The 21,158-nt window shown below is 43.0% G+C and overlaps 1 protein-coding gene across 8 annotated transcripts in view; it reads left to right on the forward strand.

Moving 5' to 3' along the window:
- ATP8B4 (ATPase phospholipid transporting 8B4 (putative)) overlaps positions 1-21,158 on the forward strand; it is a 174,582-nt gene that overhangs the window by 3,446 nt on the left and 149,978 nt on the right. For 5 of the 8 annotated variants that reach the window (XR_014777957.1, XM_084775492.1, XM_084775495.1 and 2 more), the window contains exons 1-3: positions 4,799-4,938; positions 6,888-6,957; positions 20,205-20,263. Coding sequence is in view for 6 of the 8 variants with exons in the window: in XM_084775492.1 (XP_084631618.1) it covers positions 6,927-6,957; positions 20,205-20,263 (90 nt within the window). In the remaining 2 variants the exon portion in view is untranslated. Of the gene's footprint in view, positions 1-4,798; positions 4,939-6,887; positions 6,958-20,204; positions 20,264-21,158 lie in introns of those variants that run through there. The other 3 variants (XM_084775494.1, XM_084775493.1, XM_084775497.1) reach the window with 2 other exon arrangements.

Below are 21,158 nucleotides of genomic sequence, written 5' to 3' on the forward strand. Positions count from 1 at the left end.
GTATGTGTCATTTCACCTATAAAATGGGGATAAACGATGGCTCCTTCTTTAGAGTTCTCGTGAGTGTTGAATGAGATAATACAAGCTGAGAGCTTAGCTTTGGACCAAGTACCCGCTGCTGCTGCTGCTGCTGCTGCTGCTGCGACTGCTGCGACTGCGTTTCCTCCTCCTCCTCCTCTTCCTCCTCCTTCCTTTATAGTGTATGCAGCCTGTTTATATTATATTAAGCATGCAGCCATTACCAAACCATAAAATGTTAAATCTTTTCTTCCTCAGGTTGCTTGCCCTCTGCCCAGGCTCTCCCTTGGCCTGCCAGCGTCTGTCCTCATTTCTTTCGTCCTTCCCTATCCCGTCCTTTCTAAGTCCTTGCGTTCCTGCTCCTCCTCTCTCTCCCTGCCTTGGTCACCTTCCTTCCCCTTCTTGCTTCCCTATTTCTCTGCTGTACTGGAGTCAAACTCCCCACATCTGGTCCTGCTAACCCCCACCCTCCAGCACTTCTCCTTTCTTCATCTGTGAGCACAGCCCATCAGCTCAGGAGAGAAACAAGGATGGGTTCTTTCAAATGCTTACAGTTTTGGGGGGCTGGTGGTGGTGGGGGAGCACAGGTGGACACACAGAAGGATCTTGGGGATAGTGACTACAGAGCTGAAGTAGATGAAAGATAGGCATTAAACACTATGTAAGACATAAAATAACTTACTGCTGAGGCATGGTAATGAGCCACAGTTACTAACTAACTTGTAAGTTTGGCTGCATTAGCTGTCACTTCACATCTCTCTCTCTCACACACACACAGAGGCTTATTTTTTCACTTCTATGTGTGTATACTCCGTGACATCTATATGCACAGCGACTGCAGGTAGCTGTCACTGACACCAAATGTGATGAATGCACTACCCATACCTCCCACCCTCTCTCTCACCCTTAGCTGAACTCATGAAGGGCAGAAGCTTGGCTTGTCTCGTCTCTCTTTGTAGTCTCATTTCCCGTTGGGTCGCCCTTGTTCAGAGTCTTAGGGTGGACCCGGCTCTCAAAGGTCTGGCACTGGGGACTTAGGGCCTGTCCTTGAGCTGGCAGGCTAGGTTGACCATAGCTTGACTGCCAAGGTCTCCATGTCTACGGGAAAGAGGATCTACAAGACCTTTGCTCCTTGGCGCTGGCAGCCTGGGGCCTGAGGGAGACCAGGGAAACATGGGAGATGGTGGGAAGAAAGGGCTTGTTCCTTCACGCATCCTCCTCAGTTTTCCAGCTTGAGGCTGTGCTGCTTTTGCAGGTGGATTTTCGTGCCTCCCCTGAGCACACACCTGGGAGCCAAGCAACCTAAGGAGTAATAGGAAGACAACCAGGGGAACAGGTAGAGGAAACGGAGAGATTTGAAAGAAGAGAGGGGGATGGGAGGAAAGAAGTGGGCAGAAGCAGAGTAGGATGGGAGAACTGTCTGTTAACAATACAATAACTGGAGGGAGCCGCTACACATTATGGGATATTCAGGTTACAGAATCAGAGACTGAATATTAGGAACACAGCCTGTTTCTTTAGTCAATCTAGATTGGTCAGTACCAAGGCCCACAAAGCTTTACCCCAGGTTCTACAATCACCCAACAGGAAAACCAGGAGGCCCCATGCCAGAGGGCAACCTTCTAATCACCCCTACCTCCTGGTCCCGAGCAGCCTGCCAGCCTATGGCCAGAAAAAAACCCTTCTGTTTTGTGGACTTTGAGCAACACTTTAATAGGACACCAGAAACAGATACTCTTTCTCAGGCAGGCAAACACTAATTCAGGACATGAACGATACTCAGCAAGAAGGACAATTTATTAGTTTAAAACATGTAATGCAACCACCGAGAGGACCAGATGTTCATTTTATCATGACCGCTGTGTTCTTTCCCTGTAGGCTTCTCTGGGAAAGCAATTTATTACCAGCAGGTTGCTTGGTGAGTGTGGAACTGAATGGAGCAGGGGAATTGTCTGTAATAACCTAATTGCTGAATGCACTTCAATCATTAGAGGGAATTTCCAGTTTAGTCCTTAGCTTAAAGCACCGAGTCACCTGTCCCCAACTGTGCCCATTTTCACCTGGGGAGAGGGGAAACCTCCTTGTTGAACAGCAGCATGGACAAGGCGCCCTCTCTCCGTACAGGTGCTTTCCTAGGTGTTGTGTTTAGTTATTGTTTCAGACAAGAAGTCGTTATTTTCCCTGTATCAGTTGGCATCTTCCTTTGGCTTTACTGTTTGCTTCTTTAGGAAAATTATTTCTGTGACCAAGATTCAAAACCTGAACTTGATATGGAAAGAAAAGGGCTAGAGGTACAGCTTAGTGTAAAAAAAAAAAAATTGCTTCAAGAAAAGAAAATCTTTTTGGAAGTGCAATGTTGAGCCTTTTTAAAAATGTATTTATTTAATTTTTAAATCAATATATATGTACATATATGTTACCTTTCTTCTCTGTTTTCCCCTCTCCTCATTCATTCATTCATTCATTCATTCACACACACACACTACATGTAAATATTTACCTACTGATATTAATTTTATATCTACTATTCCTCTATCTCCTACTTATCTATTTAAGTTAACTGTCTATATCAGTCTTCTATCAACCCACCTTTCAATCATCTATCTACCCTGTCATTATTGATCCTCTCATTAGTGCCATTACTTATCTGCTGATATCTAGTGGGACATTTATTTACATCAGTCTTCTGTCTACCGTTTGTTTACCCGTCAATCATCTCTATGTTGCTAGACCTTCTGCAGGAAGGAACCAGTATACTAGTTCTGTGCATGAGATGAAGCCAAGGGTAGGATGTGATCTATTCCGCAGTTGTAAGTCTTTGATCATATCCTGTGATCTGGGGTAGTTTTAAAAGGGGGAAACATATTCACGGGACTCTCATCTGCTTCAGTACTTACAAGTGGCTGGATTTCAGAATCCCACGTTCTTACATCTAGGGCTAGAGTCTATTTCTCGCTCACTTCTGTCACCTGATTACTGCAGTTCCTTAGCCCTCCAGCGACCTGATGTTCAACAAAAGATGGTATTTTTTTTTCACGCTGACACCTTTTGAGGTGGAACAAGTGCCATGCGGATTATTTTGGGGAGTTGATGAATGAGCAAGGATGAAAGTGCCTAGGGCTGGCTGAGTGGCTCAGTGGGTAAAGTGCTTGCTGGGGACGTGAGTTTGGGTCCTCGGGCCTTGATGAAAGCCTGGTGTGGTAATTGCATGCTCCTATGGGAGCTTTGGAAATGAGAAGAACTTGCAGAAAGATGCAAAATAGGAGAAGGGAAAGGGTACATGGCTATTTACCACAGCTCCTTAACAGTCCACAGATGCATTTAGCTTCGTCTTTAACACTGGTTGTGGGTTAGCCCCATTCTCTCAGCCCTGCCTAACGAACCAGTAAGGGATTTGGGTCCTGTGAAAACATAACATGTTGATTTAGTCCCCAGAGGGAATTTTCATGTCTTAACAAGTTGGCTTAGATTTGCTGATTAGTCTTTCTCTTCTGGCCAGATGAGGCCACCGGAAGCCCCAGATGTCATCCTCATGGGCTTCGTGTGTGCTCCTGCCTAACGCCCTTTAATCTCTGCTCTGTCTCCTTTTTGGTGACTATTGTGTGAAACAAAGAAATGACAATGAAGAAGCTGTGTACGGTGGAAATACCTGTAATCCCAGCATCTGAGGCAGGAGGATTGGTGTGAGCTTAAGGCTAATCTGAGATATATAGCAAGTGACAGGCCTTTAGACCCTGATTGAAATACATAAACAAACAAACAGCTAAGGAGACAAGAAAACAGTCCTCCATGGCTGAGGACTGCTTTCGCCTATGTTAGTTTTTCCACAGGAAAGACTTACATTAAAAAAAAAATTCTTTGTATTCTATCAGAGACTGATTGGTTTGGGGGTAGAGGAAGTCATTGCCGTTAGCTGTGTACCCAGCAGTGAGATCACCAGGCGGAAACAGATACTTCCAAACCTATGGCTATGGCTACACAAATGCTCCTGGTTATAGTCGGAGAGTCACACAAAACAAAACAAAACAAAACAAAACAAAAAAGAGAGTCATGACTCTAGAAAGAGACTTGAGGGTAGGAAGGGTAGGTGGCAGGTGAGAAGGAGCTAAGAGAAGCTTAGCAGTGACCAAATGCACCACGTACACGTATGTAATTGTCAAAGAACAAATTTAAGAAGTAAAAGCACTCCTCCTGAGAAGCCTCCCTCAGCTGCAGTGCCCCACGTCCTCCTCCAAGATCTGGCCACTTCTCCCTTCTTTCTCTTGCTCTTCAATTTGCTATAACGGCAAATATCCTCATCCTCATGTGTCTGTCCTCGTCTGTGTGAAGGGTGTTTAGGACACAATGACATACAGAAGGACAGGGGCTAGCAAGAGAGACGACATATCCCTAAATCCCCAGGAGGCCCAAACAGGCATGGTAGATCAAAGCTGCTCTGCTGCTTGAGTCCTGGGAAAAAATACTCACTAGAAGAGGGAGGGTCTGTTAGCAGCTGTGTGTCCATGCTCCACATCTCAGGGAAACAAGTCACCACTCAGTCATGCTCAATAAACACATGGAGTAGCACCATGAGCCAGCCATGTGCCAGATGTCAGGGACAAAACCAGGGACCAGATGAGGAGGCTCCTGTCCCAGCGGAGTTGGTGAAGTCATGAGGAGAAGGCCAAGAGAAAAGACAAATTCAGTCTAGAGCGCCGTCGACCCTGGGATGAACGGTAGCAGGTTTTGTGGGACGCATAGGAAGTGGCCTCTTGGAGGAAGTGCAATATGAGTTGAAGAGGGTGGGGCCGGGTTCTATGGCTATAAGTACAGGGAAGAGACATTCATGAAGGTCGCCGAATGGAAACAAGCCAAGCAGAGTTTTTCTGAAGGGCAGACGCGAGAAGCAAATAGAGGTGGGGACAGTGAAGGAGAAGCCAGGTAAGAACCACGAGCAGAGCCAAGGTGGTAGAGGCCTTAGCCGTTGTGTCCAGTTCTTCCCCTTAGGCTAATGTGAGCAGGGCCATGCTATGGTGCCATGCCCCTTCAATGAAGATGGCTGTAGTTTTGATGTGGACACTGGTCTATAGCTTCCTAAGTCTGGACCAAGGCAGACCCGTGAGGATAAGCACAGAGGAAGAGTGATCTATGGCCATCCAGAATGTCCTAGATGCCACCCACTGCCTAGGCAGGCTTTGGAGGGATGGTCTGGGCAGCCTTGGCGCTGATGGCATGGAAGGTGTACAGGAGAGAACAGGGGATTTTCTGATGGGTTATAATGTTCTCTTTCTGCTAGCAGCACGTGGCAGTAATAACCCACCTTTCTGCTTAGACTCATCAGTTTTAACAATCTGGGTACCAGGAAAGTGTAGATTTCTATTGTAGTGCCTCTTCTTTTCAGGCACACCCAAGGGTGATAATAGGGAGGCAGTGGATGGTTTCCGGTATTTTGGACAGTGGGGGCTGATGAACTTTGGTTTAAATGTCTTTTCTTGTAAGTGCTAAGCCAAGTGCCCCATTCTTCCTCTTCCTTGGTGTCTGTGTGGCTGACCACACGGTGCTTCTTCAGGCACACTCGGTGCGTTCTGCATGCAACTTCTCTGAGCAGGAAGCAGATGCATCATTTCTCTTTCTAACCAAAAGAAGGATGCCATTGTCACACATCTGCTTGCTCTGGCATGCTCATTTCCACGGGCTATGAATGTTGTGTGTAATGTTCGTGCATCTACTCATTTTAGATATTTGATAGGGTTTATCTAATGAAAAAGTAGGCCACATGCAAGGAAAAAAAAAAGATAATAATAGTATCATTTTAGTGTGTTGCCTGCAGCCTGGTCAACAATTCCCTGTTTTATATATGTATGTATATATATCCCACATTCCGGAGCTGTTACCAACTCAGGCTGTGGGGAGGAATTATCTAGCACATTCCACCATGAGGTAGATGCTTGCATGGCCCTACGATACTCCAGTGGCTAGCGTTTGTGATGAGCTAGAAGAGTTGATTGTAATTGAATGCCAAGTCCAGTGCACATATATGTGCTTACCTGGGGTTGCTGTAAAGCCTTTCCCTGGAAGTTCAGAGTTTCACTATGAAATAACGTGTTTGAGTCTGTTGAGGAAAAACTGACAGTAGACAAATGAACAGGCATGAGAAAATGCTATGAGCTTTGGTGATCAGTCAAAAATGGCACTGGATACCAGGGTGAAGACCTGAAGAAAGATCCAAGAGGGAAACAACCCATTGTCGTGAGCTGTTTCAGTCAAGCAGAGAGAGTCATGCGGCCCTCTGACTGGACACAAAGGGTCTGAGCCAACAAAGAGGCATGAAGTAGATGGTGCTCACAAGAACTGTCTGTCCAGATTCTCCTTGTCTGTCACTTGTGGTGTTTCTTCCACTGGGGTATGGGATGGGATCACTTAAGGAATGGAGGAGGAGGAATCTTATGACCTATAAAAAATATGTCCGAGGATTTCTTCATGGGCAGTTCCTTACAGAAATATGGGCGGGAGTGCTTAGGAACAGTAACTTAGTTTTTACGGCTAGATTTGAGGGGAAGGGGCTTGGTTCTATGGCCTGCTCTCGGGAGGAGGAATTCTAACTTCTGAGACTTCTTTGAGCTGCAGGGAGGAGAAGAAGAAAAATGAGAGCTTAGAGAGCAGAGAGAAACATTGCTTCCAGAGCCTTCTGAACCCCAATACATTTATAATACAAACATGCATTTTTTTTGGTGGCACAGAATTATTATTATTATCTGGCTAAATTTAAGCATTTTAATGGTTCTTTATTATGTCGTCTGAATTTGTGTAGCGAGACAGTTGAAGAGGGTGAATATAAAGATATTGAGCATCTTTCAAATACTAATGTCTCTCTTTCTTTTTAAATGTAGGCCAACACTTGTGGCTTTCACGGCACAGCATCCAGGGTGATGATGTTCTGCAGTAAGAAGAAGATGCTTGGTAAGACTTGGCTTTTTCCAATGACACAAGCAGTAGGCACTGTAATCTTATTTTATATTGGACTTTGATTTAATCAGAAAACACATACATTGGTTTAAAGTTAAAAAACAAAACAAAACAAAACTTCGAAAATTGTGCGTACCTCCCGAGGGCCTGTGAAACAAAACACAGACATTTCCCTTGGGTGTCACTGTGGTCACTCTCTTGAAATCCCCAGGCACCTGCTGATCTCTATCCGTTTACTTTGACCCATCTTAAGTAAACATAAATGAAACAGTACAGCACACATTCTTTTATCATGAGTCTTTCACTTACTGTGAAGGTTGTGCTTTATAGCTGTATGGTTGTGTCTGTCTGTGGTTTGTTCCTCTTTTTTTTTTTCATTTCAAAACAGTGTTTTATTGCATGAATAATCAAATACCCAGAGCTGAGTCTGTACAAGACAAATGTGTTTGGTCAAGGCAGTGGGAAACACTCTTCTGTTTGCTTGTTTTAGTAGTCTGTCTCCTGAAAACAGGTTGAGTATATCTTATCAGAGGAGTTTGGGATCAGAAGTACTTCTGGGACTTAGATTTTTATATTGATTTTTTTAGATTTTAGATTTTGGAATGTTTGCATAGACCTTTTCTGGCTGAGAACTCTTATCCTGGAAATGAAAAAATTGGAATTATCCAAAAATCTGAAACTTAAATATCATGTCAGTGCTCAAAAAGTTTGAGGTTTTAGAGCCTTTTGTGCATCAGAATTTCAGGCTAGGACACTCAACTTGCACTAATAATGGCATTCCAATTTCAGAGAGTGTCCTGGTCAGGGTTCTAATGCTGTGAAGAGATACCATGATCACAACAATTCTTTTCTTAAAAATTAACTTATTTATTCACTTTACATCCCAGTCATAGCCCCCTCCCTCCCCTTACCTCCTATTCCTCAGAAAAGAAGAGCCCCCTGTCCCCACTTACCCCTGCTCATCAAGTTGTATCAAGGCTGAGAACATTTTCTTCCCCCATGGCCTGGCAAGGAAGTTCCACCAGAGAGAAGTGATCAAAAAGCAGGCAGCAGAGTCCATGTCAGAGACAGCCCCAGACTCACTTTACTAGAGGACCCACATGAAGCCTGAGCTGCCTATCGGCTACATCTGTGTAGGGGGCCTAGGTTCAGTCCACGCATGGTCCTTGGTTGGTGCTCTAGTCTCTACATGCCCCTCTGGGCCCTGGGCCCTGATTAGTTGGCTCTTGGCTCTGTTGATCATCATCTCCTCCTTCTCCTTCTCCTTCTCCTCCTCCTCCTCCTCCTCCTCCTCCTTCTTCTTCTTGTTTTTTGAGACAGGGTTTCTCTCTATGGCCTTGGATGTCCTGGACTCACTCTGTAGACCAGGCTGGCCTCAAACTCACAGAGATCCACCTGCTTCTGCTTCCCAGAGTGCTGGGATTAAAGGCGTGCGCCACCACTCCCTGCTTCTGTTGGTCTTCTTGTGGAGTTCTTGTCACGGCATCTCTTACAAAGGAAGATATTTAATAGGGGCTTTCTTCAGAGGTTTAGTCCATTATCATCATGGTGGGGGCATGGTGGGGGCATGGTGGCATGAAGACAGACTCAATGCTGGCAAAAAGGCAGAGAGTTCTATGTCCAGATCAGCAGGTAGCAGGAAGAGAGAGCCACTGGGCCTGCCTTGGTCTTTTAATGCCTCAAAGCCCATCCTCAGTGGCACACTTCCTTCAACAAGGCCACGCCTCCTCATCCTTCTCAAGTAGTGCCACTCTCTGATGACTAAGCATTCAAATATATGAGCCTATGGAGTCTATTCTTATTTAAACCACCACAGAGAATATTAATTTTTCATTTCATCTTAGTCATTCAATGACAACTACGATGTAGTTTTTCTTTCATTGGGCATTTTATATCTTATTATTAAGATTTTCTTCATTTTTTACCATAGGTTTTAAAGGTAAAAGGTGGAATTGATGTTTATCTAACACCCTATTTCTTTTCTGATATCTCTGGTAAGTGATTGGCTCCTGCATCCGTAATTATTTCATGATACATCAATTCCCTTGTTGGACACATTGCAACATTCAGTCTCCTAATGAGCAGAATTCTGTCCCCACGTAGTGTCTATTTGCAGACTTTATTTATGCCCTCTGTGTGTGTGTGTGTGTGTGTGTGTGTGTGTGTGTGTGTGTGTGTGCGTGCATGTGCATGCGTGCATGTGTGTGTGTGTATAGGGGGAGGATCTGCTGTTACTCCCAATGCCTCTAAGACTCTAGAATTCTTCCCATTTAAATTTTTTTTAATTTTTTATTTTTTATTAATTTATTCATATTACATCTCAATTGTTAGCCCATCACTTGTATCCTCCCATTCTTCTCTCCCTCCCACTTCCCCCCTACTCCCCTCCCCTATGTCTGTGACTGAGGGGGGCCTCCCCCCCATATATGCTCTTAGGGTATCGAGTCTCTTCTTGGTAACTTGCTATCCTTCCTCTGAGTGCCACCATGCCTCCCCATCCAGGGGATGTGGTCAGAGATGGGGCACCAGAGTTTGTGTGAAAGTCAGATCTCCTTCTCCACTCAACGATGGAGAATGTCCTGTCCATCGGCTAGTCTGGGTAGGCTTCTCTCACCTAAAGTTTCAATAGAATGTCCTCCCCTCTGACCCACTTTCCTGGTAAGTAAAGTTTTTCATGGGACGTACCCCTGGGACTAGTGTCTCAATATAAGTGAGTATATAGCATTTAACTCTTTTTGCTTCTGGGTGAACTCACTCATTATGATGATTTCTAGTTCAATCCATTTGTCCACAAATTTCTGGAATTCCTTGTTTTTAATAGCTGAGTAGTATTCCATAGTGTAAATGTACCACAGTTTCTTTATCCATTCTTCTACTGAGGGACACTTAGGCTTTTTCCATGTTCTGGCTATTATGAATAAGGCAGCTATGAACATGGTTGAGCATATATCCCTGTTGTGTGGTAGAGCATCTTCTGGGTATATTCCAAGGAGTGGAATAGCTGGGTCTTGAGGAAGCCCTATTCCCATTTTTCTGAGAAAACGCCAGATAGATTTCCAAAATGGTTGTACTAGTTTGCATTCCCACCAGCAATGAAGGAGTGTTCCTCTCTCTCCACATCCTTGCCAGCATGTGGTGTCAGTTGAGTTATTGATCTTAGCCATTCTGATGGGTGTAAGATGGAATCTCAGTGTCGTTTTGATTTGCATTTCTCTGATGACTTAGGAGGTTGAGCATTTCTTTAAGTGTTTCTCAGCCATTTGATATTCCTCTGTTGAGAATTCTCTGTTTAGTTTTGAGCCCCATTTCTCTATTGGTGGCATTTAATTTCTTGAGTTCTTTATATATTTTGGATATTAGACCTTTGCCAGATGAAGGGTTGGTGAATATCTTTTCCCAGTCTGTAGGCTGCCGCTTGGTTCTCTTGACAGTGTCTCTTGCCTTACAGAAGCTTCTCAGCCTCATGAGGTCCTATTTATTAATTGTTGACGTTAAGGCCTGGGCTGTTGGTGTTCTGTTCAGGAAATTGTCTCCTGTGCCTATGTGTTCCAGGCTCTTCCCCACTTTTTCCTCTAACTGAATTAATGTCTCTGGTTTTAGATTGAGGTCTTTAATCCACTTGGACTTGAGTTTTGTGCATGGTGACAAATAGGGGTCTAATTGCATTTTTCTACATGTAGACATCCAGTTAGACCAGCACCATTTGTTGAAGATGCTATTGTTTTCCCATTGAATGGCTTTGGCTTCTTTGTCAAAAATCAAGTGACCAAATATGTGTGGATTCCTCTCTGGGTCTTTAATTTGATTCCATTGACCCACCAGCCTATTGCTGTGCCAGTACCATGCTGTTTTAATTACTGTTGCTCTATAGTACAGCTTGAGATCAGGTACGGAGATTCCTCCAGAGGATCTTTTATTGTATAGGATTGTTTTTGCTATTATGGGCTTTTTATTTCTCCATATGAAGTTGAGAATTGATTTTTCAATTTCTTCAAAATATTTTGTAGGTATTCTGATAGGGATTGCATTGAATCTGTAAATTGCTTTTGGTAAGATGGCCAGTTTTACTATGTTAATTCTCCTGATCCACGAATAAGGTAGATCCCTCCATCTTCTGATGTCATCTTCAATCTCTTTCTTCAGAGATTTAAAGTTTTTTTCAAATAAGTCCTTCACTTGCTTGGTTAGAGTTACTCCTAGATATTTTATATTGCTTGTGGCTATCATGAAGGGAGTAATTTTCCTAATTTCTTCCTCTGCCTGTTTGTCATTTGTATATATGAAAGCTACTGACTTTTTTGAGTTTATTTTGTATCCTGCCAATTTCATTGTCATAAGAAAGATGTTATACAAATCACTGGTACAATCTTTATAAATGAAAGGTCAACCAGCTTGAATGCGACTGCTTCCTGTAAGACCTAGTGTTGTAAGTCTTTGTTATGTGAAGATCATGGTCCAAGATCCAGGTCTAATTCTATTAAGATTTGAAGACATTTCTGTGTATGTAGGGGAAATTTTATAAATTAAAATGAGGCAGAGGAAGAAAAAGGGGGAATTGGTGGTTCATTGGGATGGGGTATATGATTTGAACCATAGTGTAGAGTGCTGAATTTGATGAGAGAGGCCCATGTCTGCTCTCTCTGTTCTTGTACCTGGGCTGATCAATGTGTAGTTTCCTAGTCAACTTTGCAAAGTAGCATTTGCAGTGTGCTTATCCGCAGACTCGCTCCCAAGCATTTGTCCTCAGTAAGGCTGTTCTGTGTCTCAACTCTGACCCACTGCATCCTCCTCCTCTGCTTTTGCTTCCTTATTTGTAATGTGGGGCTGCAGATTCATTCTCTTAATAGCTGGTTTTGAGGATTCCCAAAGTGATGTCTGTGAAATACTTTAGGTGGTATCTAGTTTCTAACAAGTGCTCAATAAACACCAGCTCTCGACATTATTGTTATCGTAGACTTTAAGTCTCCAGTCATGAATCATGTATAGGAAACAACACAGCAGAGGCTTATCTAAAGATTGTATTTGTAATTTATATAATCCACTCCAGGTATATCAGAAGGATGAATTTGCCGAGATGCTGTAGTAGCCATAGTGGGAATAAAGCTTCCAATAAATCGAATTTCTTGACTCCCTGGGCTGGATCAACACATTTGCATTGGCTTATCAAAGAGGAAAACAAACCCAAAACCATTTAGCACTTGTTTGAATTCCCTAACTTTGTTTCCAAGCTTTTTTCCTGAGGGGACACACACACACACACACACACACACACACACACACACACACACACACTCACAATTGTGGGAAGTTTTGTTTTGCTTTTTGCTTCAATTCTCTTTAGTTTTCTATGTAAATGTCAATAAATCCCAGAAGCTGCAGGCACAGGAAACTTCTGCTCAGGGTGCAAAGCTCTCCCACTCACTGTTCTTTGTGTTCAGTAAACTGCTCTGGCTTCCAGTTGACCAGATTTTGACAAAGGAAAGAAAATTAAGGAAGGGGAAGGCTTAAAGTTATTGATTTAGTTTGAGGGAGTATTCTGGAAAATCTGACCCCTCCTCCAAAAACCCCACTAACAATCTCACACTCCAAATGATACTTTATGTTTGGAGACATTCTTTGGTGTTTGATTGCATGCTAAACTAACTTAAGACTCTCAGCCTATGCCATCAAGGTTTACACAGGGACCCCAAGGTCTCTGTAGTATGCCACTGTATAATGGCTTTGGCAGCATAAAACTAAGCGTCAGAATAATGCTTTCAAAACCACATTGGCCAAAGGAAAAAAGGCACTGTAGTTAATTGAAGGGCAGTTGTGTTTATTAATTCTGTGCTCACTCCTGGGTCCTCTCCCTCTTATTATGGCCTGGATATAGAGTCCTACGCTCAGTAGTGTTGAACACTGAATGGTTAAGGTATGCTCACAGAGCTGGGTGCGATGCCACACGCCTGTAATCCTAGCACTAAGGGAGGCAGAGGCAGGCAGATCTCTGTGAGTTCAAGGCCAGCCTAATCTACAAGCCAAGTCCAGGACAGCCAAGGCTACACAGAGAAACCCTGTCTCGAAAACCAAACCAAACCAAACCAAACCAAACCAAACCAAACCAAACAAACAAAAAGATCCGCTCACAGACAAACTGATAAAAACGAGAGGTGTAGTGAATTGCCTTCTTTTGCTGTCTGGACGTGAGAGATAGTGAATTTGTAATTTATTGTGTGCTCTAATGGAAAAGAACCCAGATTAGGAAGGTGGTAAGCATTGTCTTCAAGGTCCTGGAGCACAGTCAATGATCATTAGCCAGTCTTCGCTGGAAATGCTCAGAAAATTCCTTCAAGACTCTCTTGGGAGATAATGGATGCTTGCTATTACCTCTCATCTCTCCTTAACTATTTTGTGTTTAGTTTTTAAAAGAATGTTCTCTGTATGCGTTTATGTTGTTTGGGAACTTTATACACACATATGAAGAGCTTTTGTGACGTTTTTCTGTTTAGCAGGTGCTCCCCACGCAAATCCTAGTTAATGATTGCCACACAAAGGCTAGCCTTAGCTGAGAGGTCTCAGTTAAGGAGAGGCTTTTTTTTTTTAAATTATGTTTCTTTTTTTTTTTTAACACATACATTTATATTATTACACTTGAATAAAATAAACTACATACAGCAGGAAGAACCATGAGCCCATCAGAAATTATATAAATGTTACATTCATAGTGATTTGGCTATTTGTATTTGGCAAACTTGAAATAAACTTGCTCACCCTGTCTTGGCAGAGTTTGGCTGTCAACTCTGCCTGCATCCAAGCTTGCCCATTTTTAGGCAGAATTCTGTCTGTGGCAGAAATGAGGACATTTTGCCTAGTGGCTTGTTTGCCACATTGGAAGTCAACTCCATACGGAGATTCTTTGATGCTCATCATCTTCTTTGAGGCAGGCTGGGTGTTGTAAAAAACAAAAAGACAAGGCTTTTAGCCAAGGGGGTCCTGCCCTTGTCTCAGTGTCCTGCCTCTTCCCAGATGAGGGCTTTTCTTGTCTTTTTTTTTTAAAAAAAATCTAACTCATTTTATGTGTTCTAAAATCTTGTGTACATGAAATAACAAACCTTCCCAGCAGGGAGTGTTCTAGAAGCCCCTCTCCTCTTTGGCATTTGTTGCTTCTCTGTTTAATACACCACTTGAGCCGTTGAATTTTAAGCTGTTACTTTTTGTTACATATTCTTAAGTGATTGGCTTAGAGGTGATCTTTTATGGATTTCAACAAGTCCATTTGCCTGAATTCTGGTTGGAATCTGGTGGGCCTGTCACTCTGAAGACTGACATCTTACTCTGAAGCAGAGCAAGTCCAGTGTGTTTGATTGCTTCCTCCTGCTGACTGTCTGTATTCCTGTCTTTTTTTTTTTTATTAAATAATTTCCTTTACCTTACAATTTTGATATACATTTAAATCAAGTCTCCTCCCACCACCAATTTTTATCTGTTCTACTTCTTCCATTAAATATATATTCCAGGAGGCTGGCGAGATGGCTCAACAGTTAAGAACACATGGCTGCTATTGCAGGGGACCTGGGTTTGATTCCCAGGACACACGTGGTGACTGACAACTGTAACTGCAGTTCCAGAGGACCTGTTGCTGTCTTCTGGCCTATGCAAGCTTCTGCATGCAGGCAGTACATGGAAATGCACACAAGCGTGCGCATACACACACATAAAAAAAAGCATTTTTTAAAAGGAACTTTTTCTTACTCTCTCTTTCGGTGCTCATATAATCTTGCTTTTGTTTTTACTGATGTCATATGTTCCTGTATTTATTTCAGGCACTAATTAGAATTAAAAAGAAAAACCAGCCTATTCACCCACCTGTCTCAGTATCCTCTCCTCCCCTTGGATCGTGCATTTGAAGTGGTAATATAATTTATTATTCAAACCTAAATCCTTTCTGCTAGTGCTGAAGTTGGAACCTGGGACCCTATGCATACCGGGCAAGCTCTCTACTGTTGAGTTACAGTCCTAGATCCAAACAGAGACACTTTTGAGAATGAAAAAAGGACCCTGCTAATTACTTTGCAAACACAATGCATGCAAAATGGCGCTGTCAACTCCGCAACACCATCTCAGTCCTTGGACTTCCGTCTGGATCTGAGTTTGCCCTTGGCCTCCAAGGGAGGACCACTCTTCTAATGTGATTGGCTATGGGAGGATCGCTCTTCTAGTGTGATTGGCTGGATCTGAGTTTGCCCTTGGCCTCCATGGGAGGACTGCTCTTCTAATGTGATTGCCTAGAGTTTCTCCCATCTTTTTTTTCCTAGTCATATTGACTTATCTAACCTTTCTTCAAAATTAATGGCCTTCTTCCAGCCATATTTCCTCTTCTGCATACATTTCCTGCAGTGTCATTGAGACATGAGAAGGCAGGCAGGCAGGCAGAAGGCATCTGTTTGCCATCTTATATTCCTTTATGTCTTTTATTAATACATGCTGACTTATTCTTTTCAGGGCCAGAAAGACTCAGTGATTAATTATGGAGCTGTGGGTGCCTCTGTGAGTCCCACATGCCACCCTTCATCTTTCATCACGGCAATCACACCTGAAAAGGGCTCAGGAAGCAGGAAATACTCAGCTTTTAGTCACTGCATCTCAGAGAAGAATTCCCAATAGGACTTCCTATAGAGGGCTTGTTGCTAGCTCGCCCTTCCAGCATGTGACTGTCCTCGTGTACACCGCAGCAATATATGGAAGAAAGCTAAAGATAATTCAGGCCTAGTATTGCCAAGCTAAGGGTGGAGAACTGTAAAAATTTAAAGTCAAAGCCAGGATGTCTTAGAGTTTTATGAAAACATACCAAGATCTTCAGCCAGAATTACTTCATGAAAAGTTAGGTCATTTATCAATAAGACACTGGTCCTATTTAATGAAGTATTTAGAAAAATTAGCCTCTTCATTTATCATGAAACTTATTTCAATATTGAAACCCTTTATCTGAAAAAAAAATTGCCGTGAAACATTTGAATGGTTAGCCACAGAACTTCAGTTGAATTTATTTCCACTTTTGTCATGTTAAATAGCCATTTAACTGACTTTAACTTTAACAGCTAATGGCTGTTTATAAAGTCAAGCAGTACCACCGGTCAGTTTCGTGTGACAGGATATAAGTACGTTGTTACCTGCAGTGTAAGGATAGCACACTGTTGAATTCATGGTACATGCACAGATAGTCACAGGTGGTTTTGTAATGTATACATTTCTAATCTATTATCCCTAACCTGTTATGTTTGCAGAGGGAAAAGAATTTTTCTCATGATCTGTAAAATTATGTTAACTTCTATAAGTAGGTAGTCTAAATAAACTCTTTTAGAAAGAGAGAGAGAGAGAGGAAAAAAAAAAAAAGAAAGGAAACATTAGGTCATAAAGATAACAGTCACCAAAAACACAGACACAAAGATTAAGACTCAATCCCAAGGATTTAGAAGCAAAAACAGGCTTCCTGGATCTAACTAAGGCTTATGGTGCTAGAGCAATACTTGGTTACTTAGGCTGAGTTTAATCCCTGGAACCCATGTAAAGATGAGAGAAGAGATTAGTCTGCACAAAGCTGTCCTCTGGCCTCCACACTCACGCCGTGGCACACGCAGCCGTCTCTGCACACCGTCATACCTTCACACATAGACTAATAATAAGATTTAAAACAACTTCCGAATGTGGCTATCAGGCTGGAGAGATGGCTCAGCGGTTAAGAGCACTGGCTGCTCATCCAGAGCTCCTGAGTTCAATTCCCAGCAATAACATGGTGGCCAACAACCATCTAAAGTGAGATCTGATGCCCTTTTCTGTCTGATGTGGTCATACATACAAATAGAGTGCTCATATACATAAGTTAATAACTCTTAGAATGTGGCTATCTGTAATCCAGATGGATACTTCCTTCTTGATTTGTAGGCTCGTGGCTGTGGTGTTGGGATAAGTACAGTTTGGTGCAGAACTGTAGAATCGCTCTCTTAGACGTGGACCACACAAATGCAGAAAAGGACAGTTTTCTGGATGTGCATAATCTAAGCCAGGGCCAATTAACATTCAAATTATTATACCAAGGGTCTGACTTAGCGCAGCAGTCTCTAAGTCTCCTGCAGCGTGTTAATAGCTTAGATTAAGTCTTGCTATTTGAAAAGAGCGCTTTGCATACCCTCTCAGTAATACCCACTACTATTTTTTTTTGAGAGTTTTTTTTTTTAAAAAACAGTTTAGGTAGTGTTACACAAATAAATCACCTTGGTATTCTCGGCCTCCCTCTCCAAGTGCTATTTTGGCTTTTTGACTTTTTTTTGTTTGCTGTAGGACAACCAAGAGAAAGAATTGGTCAGGGCGCTCCAGCCAGGAGTGAGGAGTTTCTTCCGGGTGATTGGTTGGTTGGAGGGCTGCTTCTTGTTGGCATCCACTCAGGGCTTGTGAATGGGTCCCACCAGTCCAGCATTGTTCTTAGCAGCAGCTAGATCCCTCAGGCTGGGCTGCAGAACATCCACAGAGAACTGACTTTTCAGGCAAGAAGAGAGCCAGGTAGGAGCATGTTAGAGACAACAACGCAGCCCACTGTATGTGTGAAAGGGATGGAAACATAGCCCCAAACACAATTGCCATTAATTAGGAGTGGTCTTCAGGGCGATGCTCAGACTGAGGAGCAGTGTCTTGGTGTCTTAGTCAGTGTCCTAATTCTGTGAAGAGACACCATGACCATGGCACCTCTTATGAAAGAAAGCATTTAATTAGAGGTTTAATCCATTATTATCATCATGGTGGGGAGCATGGAGGCCACGCAGGCAGACATGGTGCTGGAGAAGGAGCTGAGAGTTCTACATCCGGATCCACAGGCAGCTGGTAGAGCACTGGGCTTGCCTTGTGTTTTCAAAACCTCAAAGCCTACAAAGCCTATACCATGCTTCCCCCCCCCCCCGCCCACCCCCATTTCCTCCAACAATGCTACATCCACTCCCACAAGGCCACACCTCCTAATCCTTCTCAAGTAGTGCCACGCTGTGATGACTAAGCATTCAAACATATGAGCCCATGGGGGCCATTTTTACTCAAACTGCCACAAGCTGGGGGGTCAGCCAAAAGAGAATAGCAGAGGAGATTAATTTTGACAATTTGTGATGTCTGATATGGGGTGCCCTTAAAATACGCCTTTCTTCTTTCTTTCCCTCTTCAGCACCCTCGTCTTGTTTCCTTTCTTGAAAGCACCCTTCTGTCCTCCAGCCTAAGACCATCTCTTACCTCATGCCTACTCATTTTACAACATTGTCACTTTTCAGAGAACTAGGGAATCCCGTGGGACGCTCAAGCCAGGCGGTTAAGTCATTTACCATGCAAGCCCAGGCTTGACCTCTGGTGATGACTTGGCAGACTCTATCCAGAGCTTTCATTGTTTGATCAAGCCCTTGATATTATCTGCAGCAGCTCTCTGGTAAACACAAGACAAGATCGTGCCATCTTGCTATGGAAGATGCATGGCTAGTGTTTCTGGCCACTGTCTCTTCTCTTTGACAATCTTAATTTCTGCATCGTCACAAAATTTGGGCTTGTCTGTTTATTTATTGTGTATTCTGGTATATAAATTATTTTCCAGAAAATATTTGATGCATTGGCTATACCTACTGAAGGCTGTTGAAATACTACCTTTTGGTCTGTGGCATGAGGTCAGGGACTTAATTGGCAACTTTTATATGATTTTATTTGGCTGTGTTGCATTTTGTGGGGTTTTTCTTTTTTGTGAATAAAATCATTTTCCAGGTATGTTTGGCTTTTAGTGAGTCTTTTTCTTTTAGAAATGACATGAAGTTAAGAAAAAGGGCTTTTGTGGAGCTGAATGGACATGCCAGCTAGAGAAATACAATGTTTTATCTTATAGATTTCATTGAAGAGATAGTGCAAATTATTGTAGCTTTTCATTTTGAGACTTTTTTTACTTTTTAAAATGTATGTGTGTGCATTTTTGTGTATTTGTATATATGTGGTATGTGTGTATTCTTGTGTGTGTGTATGTGTGTGTGTGTCCATTCTTGTGTATAAGTGGAGGCACACAATGCCACAGTACCACATAGAGGTCAAAGGACAATCAGGGGTTGGTCTTCCTTTTCACCCTCTTCGAAGCAGGCTCTCGGGTGATTTTCCTCTGCAGAGACCAGGCTAGCCAGCCTGAGAGCTCCAGGGACTCCCTTGTCCCCACCTCCACCTCCCTGTAGGGGATTTGGGACTGTAGACCCTATGCTGTGTGTCCAGCTTTCACATGAGTTTGGGGACTCAAACTTGGGTCCTCCTGATTTTGAAAATCTTTTTGCCCAGTGAACCATTTCTCCAGCCCCACTCAGAACTTTCCAACTGGTGCGCCAACATTCAGGTTGGCAGAAACCAACCCCCTTCAATGTAAAAGAAAAGGATTCGACAGAAAAAATCAAGGGAGGGGATAACCATTGAGATGTAACAAGAATAAAATAAAATAAAAAAAAAATAAATAAATAAAAGCTACGGATACATACACAGCAAAAAAAAAAAAAAAAAAAAAAGATAACTGAGTGAAGCACATTAAAAAAAAAAAAAGAAAAAATTAAAGTAACCCCAGTAATATTACTTTAATGTTATATCTTTTTCTGTGGGTTTGAAAATTGTCTTCTGAGAGGCTTCATTCAGCAGCTGATGGAAACATATGCAGAGATCCACAGGCAAACAATAGGTAGAGCTTGGGAGTCTCATGGTAGAGTGGGAGAAAGGATTGATGGAGCTGGAGGGGTCAAGGACACCACAAGAAGACCTACAGAGTGAACGATTCTAGGCCTGTGGAGGCTCACAGAGGCTGAACCACCAACCAAAGAACATGCATGGACTGGATGTAGGCCTTCTACACATATGTAGCAGATGAGCAGCTTGTTCTTCATATGGGTCCCCTAACAATTGGAGCACGGGGTGGGTGCTGTCTCAGATTCTGTTGCTTGCATGCGAATCCTTTTCCCATAGCTGGGCTGCCTTGTTTGGCTTCAGTGGGAGAGGATGCGTTTAGTCTTGCTGTGACTTGATATGCATGGGTTGGGTGGTACCTATGGGCAGGGCAGGGCTCCTCTTTTCTGAGGAGAAGGGGGAGGTGGATGGGAGGATAAGGTGAGAAGGTTGGACTGGGAAGAGAGGAGGGAGGGGGACTGTGATCAGGCTGTAACGTAATTAAATGAATTAATAATAAAAAAAAATTTGTATCTGATCTTTCTCTCTTTCAGAAGTGGAGCGGGTGGTGAAAGCCAATGACCGTGACTACAACGAGAAGTTCCAGTATGCGGTGAGCGAACACACAGCACAGTGTGTCGGGGAAGGGCTTAAATTAGGACTGGCAGTGGGATTCAGGCCTTTGTAGAACCTCATAATGATAAAAGGTTTTCCTTGCCTGCCCACCTTACAGGTGCTGTGCCATATGCTTTCACACATGATTTCTCTTCTGCTCTAACTGCTTGGTGGGCATGGGAAAGTGATAAAATAACTCTTCCTCAAAAATTTATGCATAGTTCATTTTGTTGTCCAGTTAGGTAGTAGAATACGCTGTGCTATTAGACTATCGACTGAAGAGAAAGTGAGTGTAGAGGCAGATTTTTGATGGGTTGAATTTGAGGTTTTTCTCTAAGCACTTTTTGGGAAATGTAGAAAAGCATATGAGGTTCCTACGTGCTGAGCGGCTGTGTCTACAAAGTGCACAGGGAGAACCAGTAGTTCAAATGTACACACAGGCGCTGTGCAAGGGAGGAGAGCGCTGGTCAAGGAACACTGCAGTCTTTTGCTCTGATTGGCAGGTCGTTGTCAGAGTATGTCAACGCATGCGTCAACACTGCAGCTCATGGGTGCAACACTTCGCAGAGGCACCCAACAGCTCTTCTTTTATCCTGTGTGTCACTCTCCTACAGACTTGGCCATCATAATTGGACTTTCTGTGTAGGTTTCCACACAAGGAGTTTGGATTTTGTTTCTTTCACTAGTTTCCCACTGTCAAACGATATATTGAAACTCTAACTTAATCGATCTTGTAAGTGTGATTAGAGCAACGCTGTCCTTGAGGGAAGGATCCCTCTTTCAAGATGGTGGTGTGCATCTTAGAATGGAAGGGAAAGGTTACCTCAAGGAATGAGTGTCGCTCTGTGCGGTGTGCCATAAGGTCACCAGCAAACTTGACATTGTACCCTCAC

This window comes from Acomys minous, assembly GCF_964271855.1.
Source record: "Acomys minous genome assembly, chromosome: 3".
Taxonomy (NCBI): domain Eukaryota; kingdom Metazoa; phylum Chordata; class Mammalia; order Rodentia; family Muridae; genus Acomys; species Acomys minous.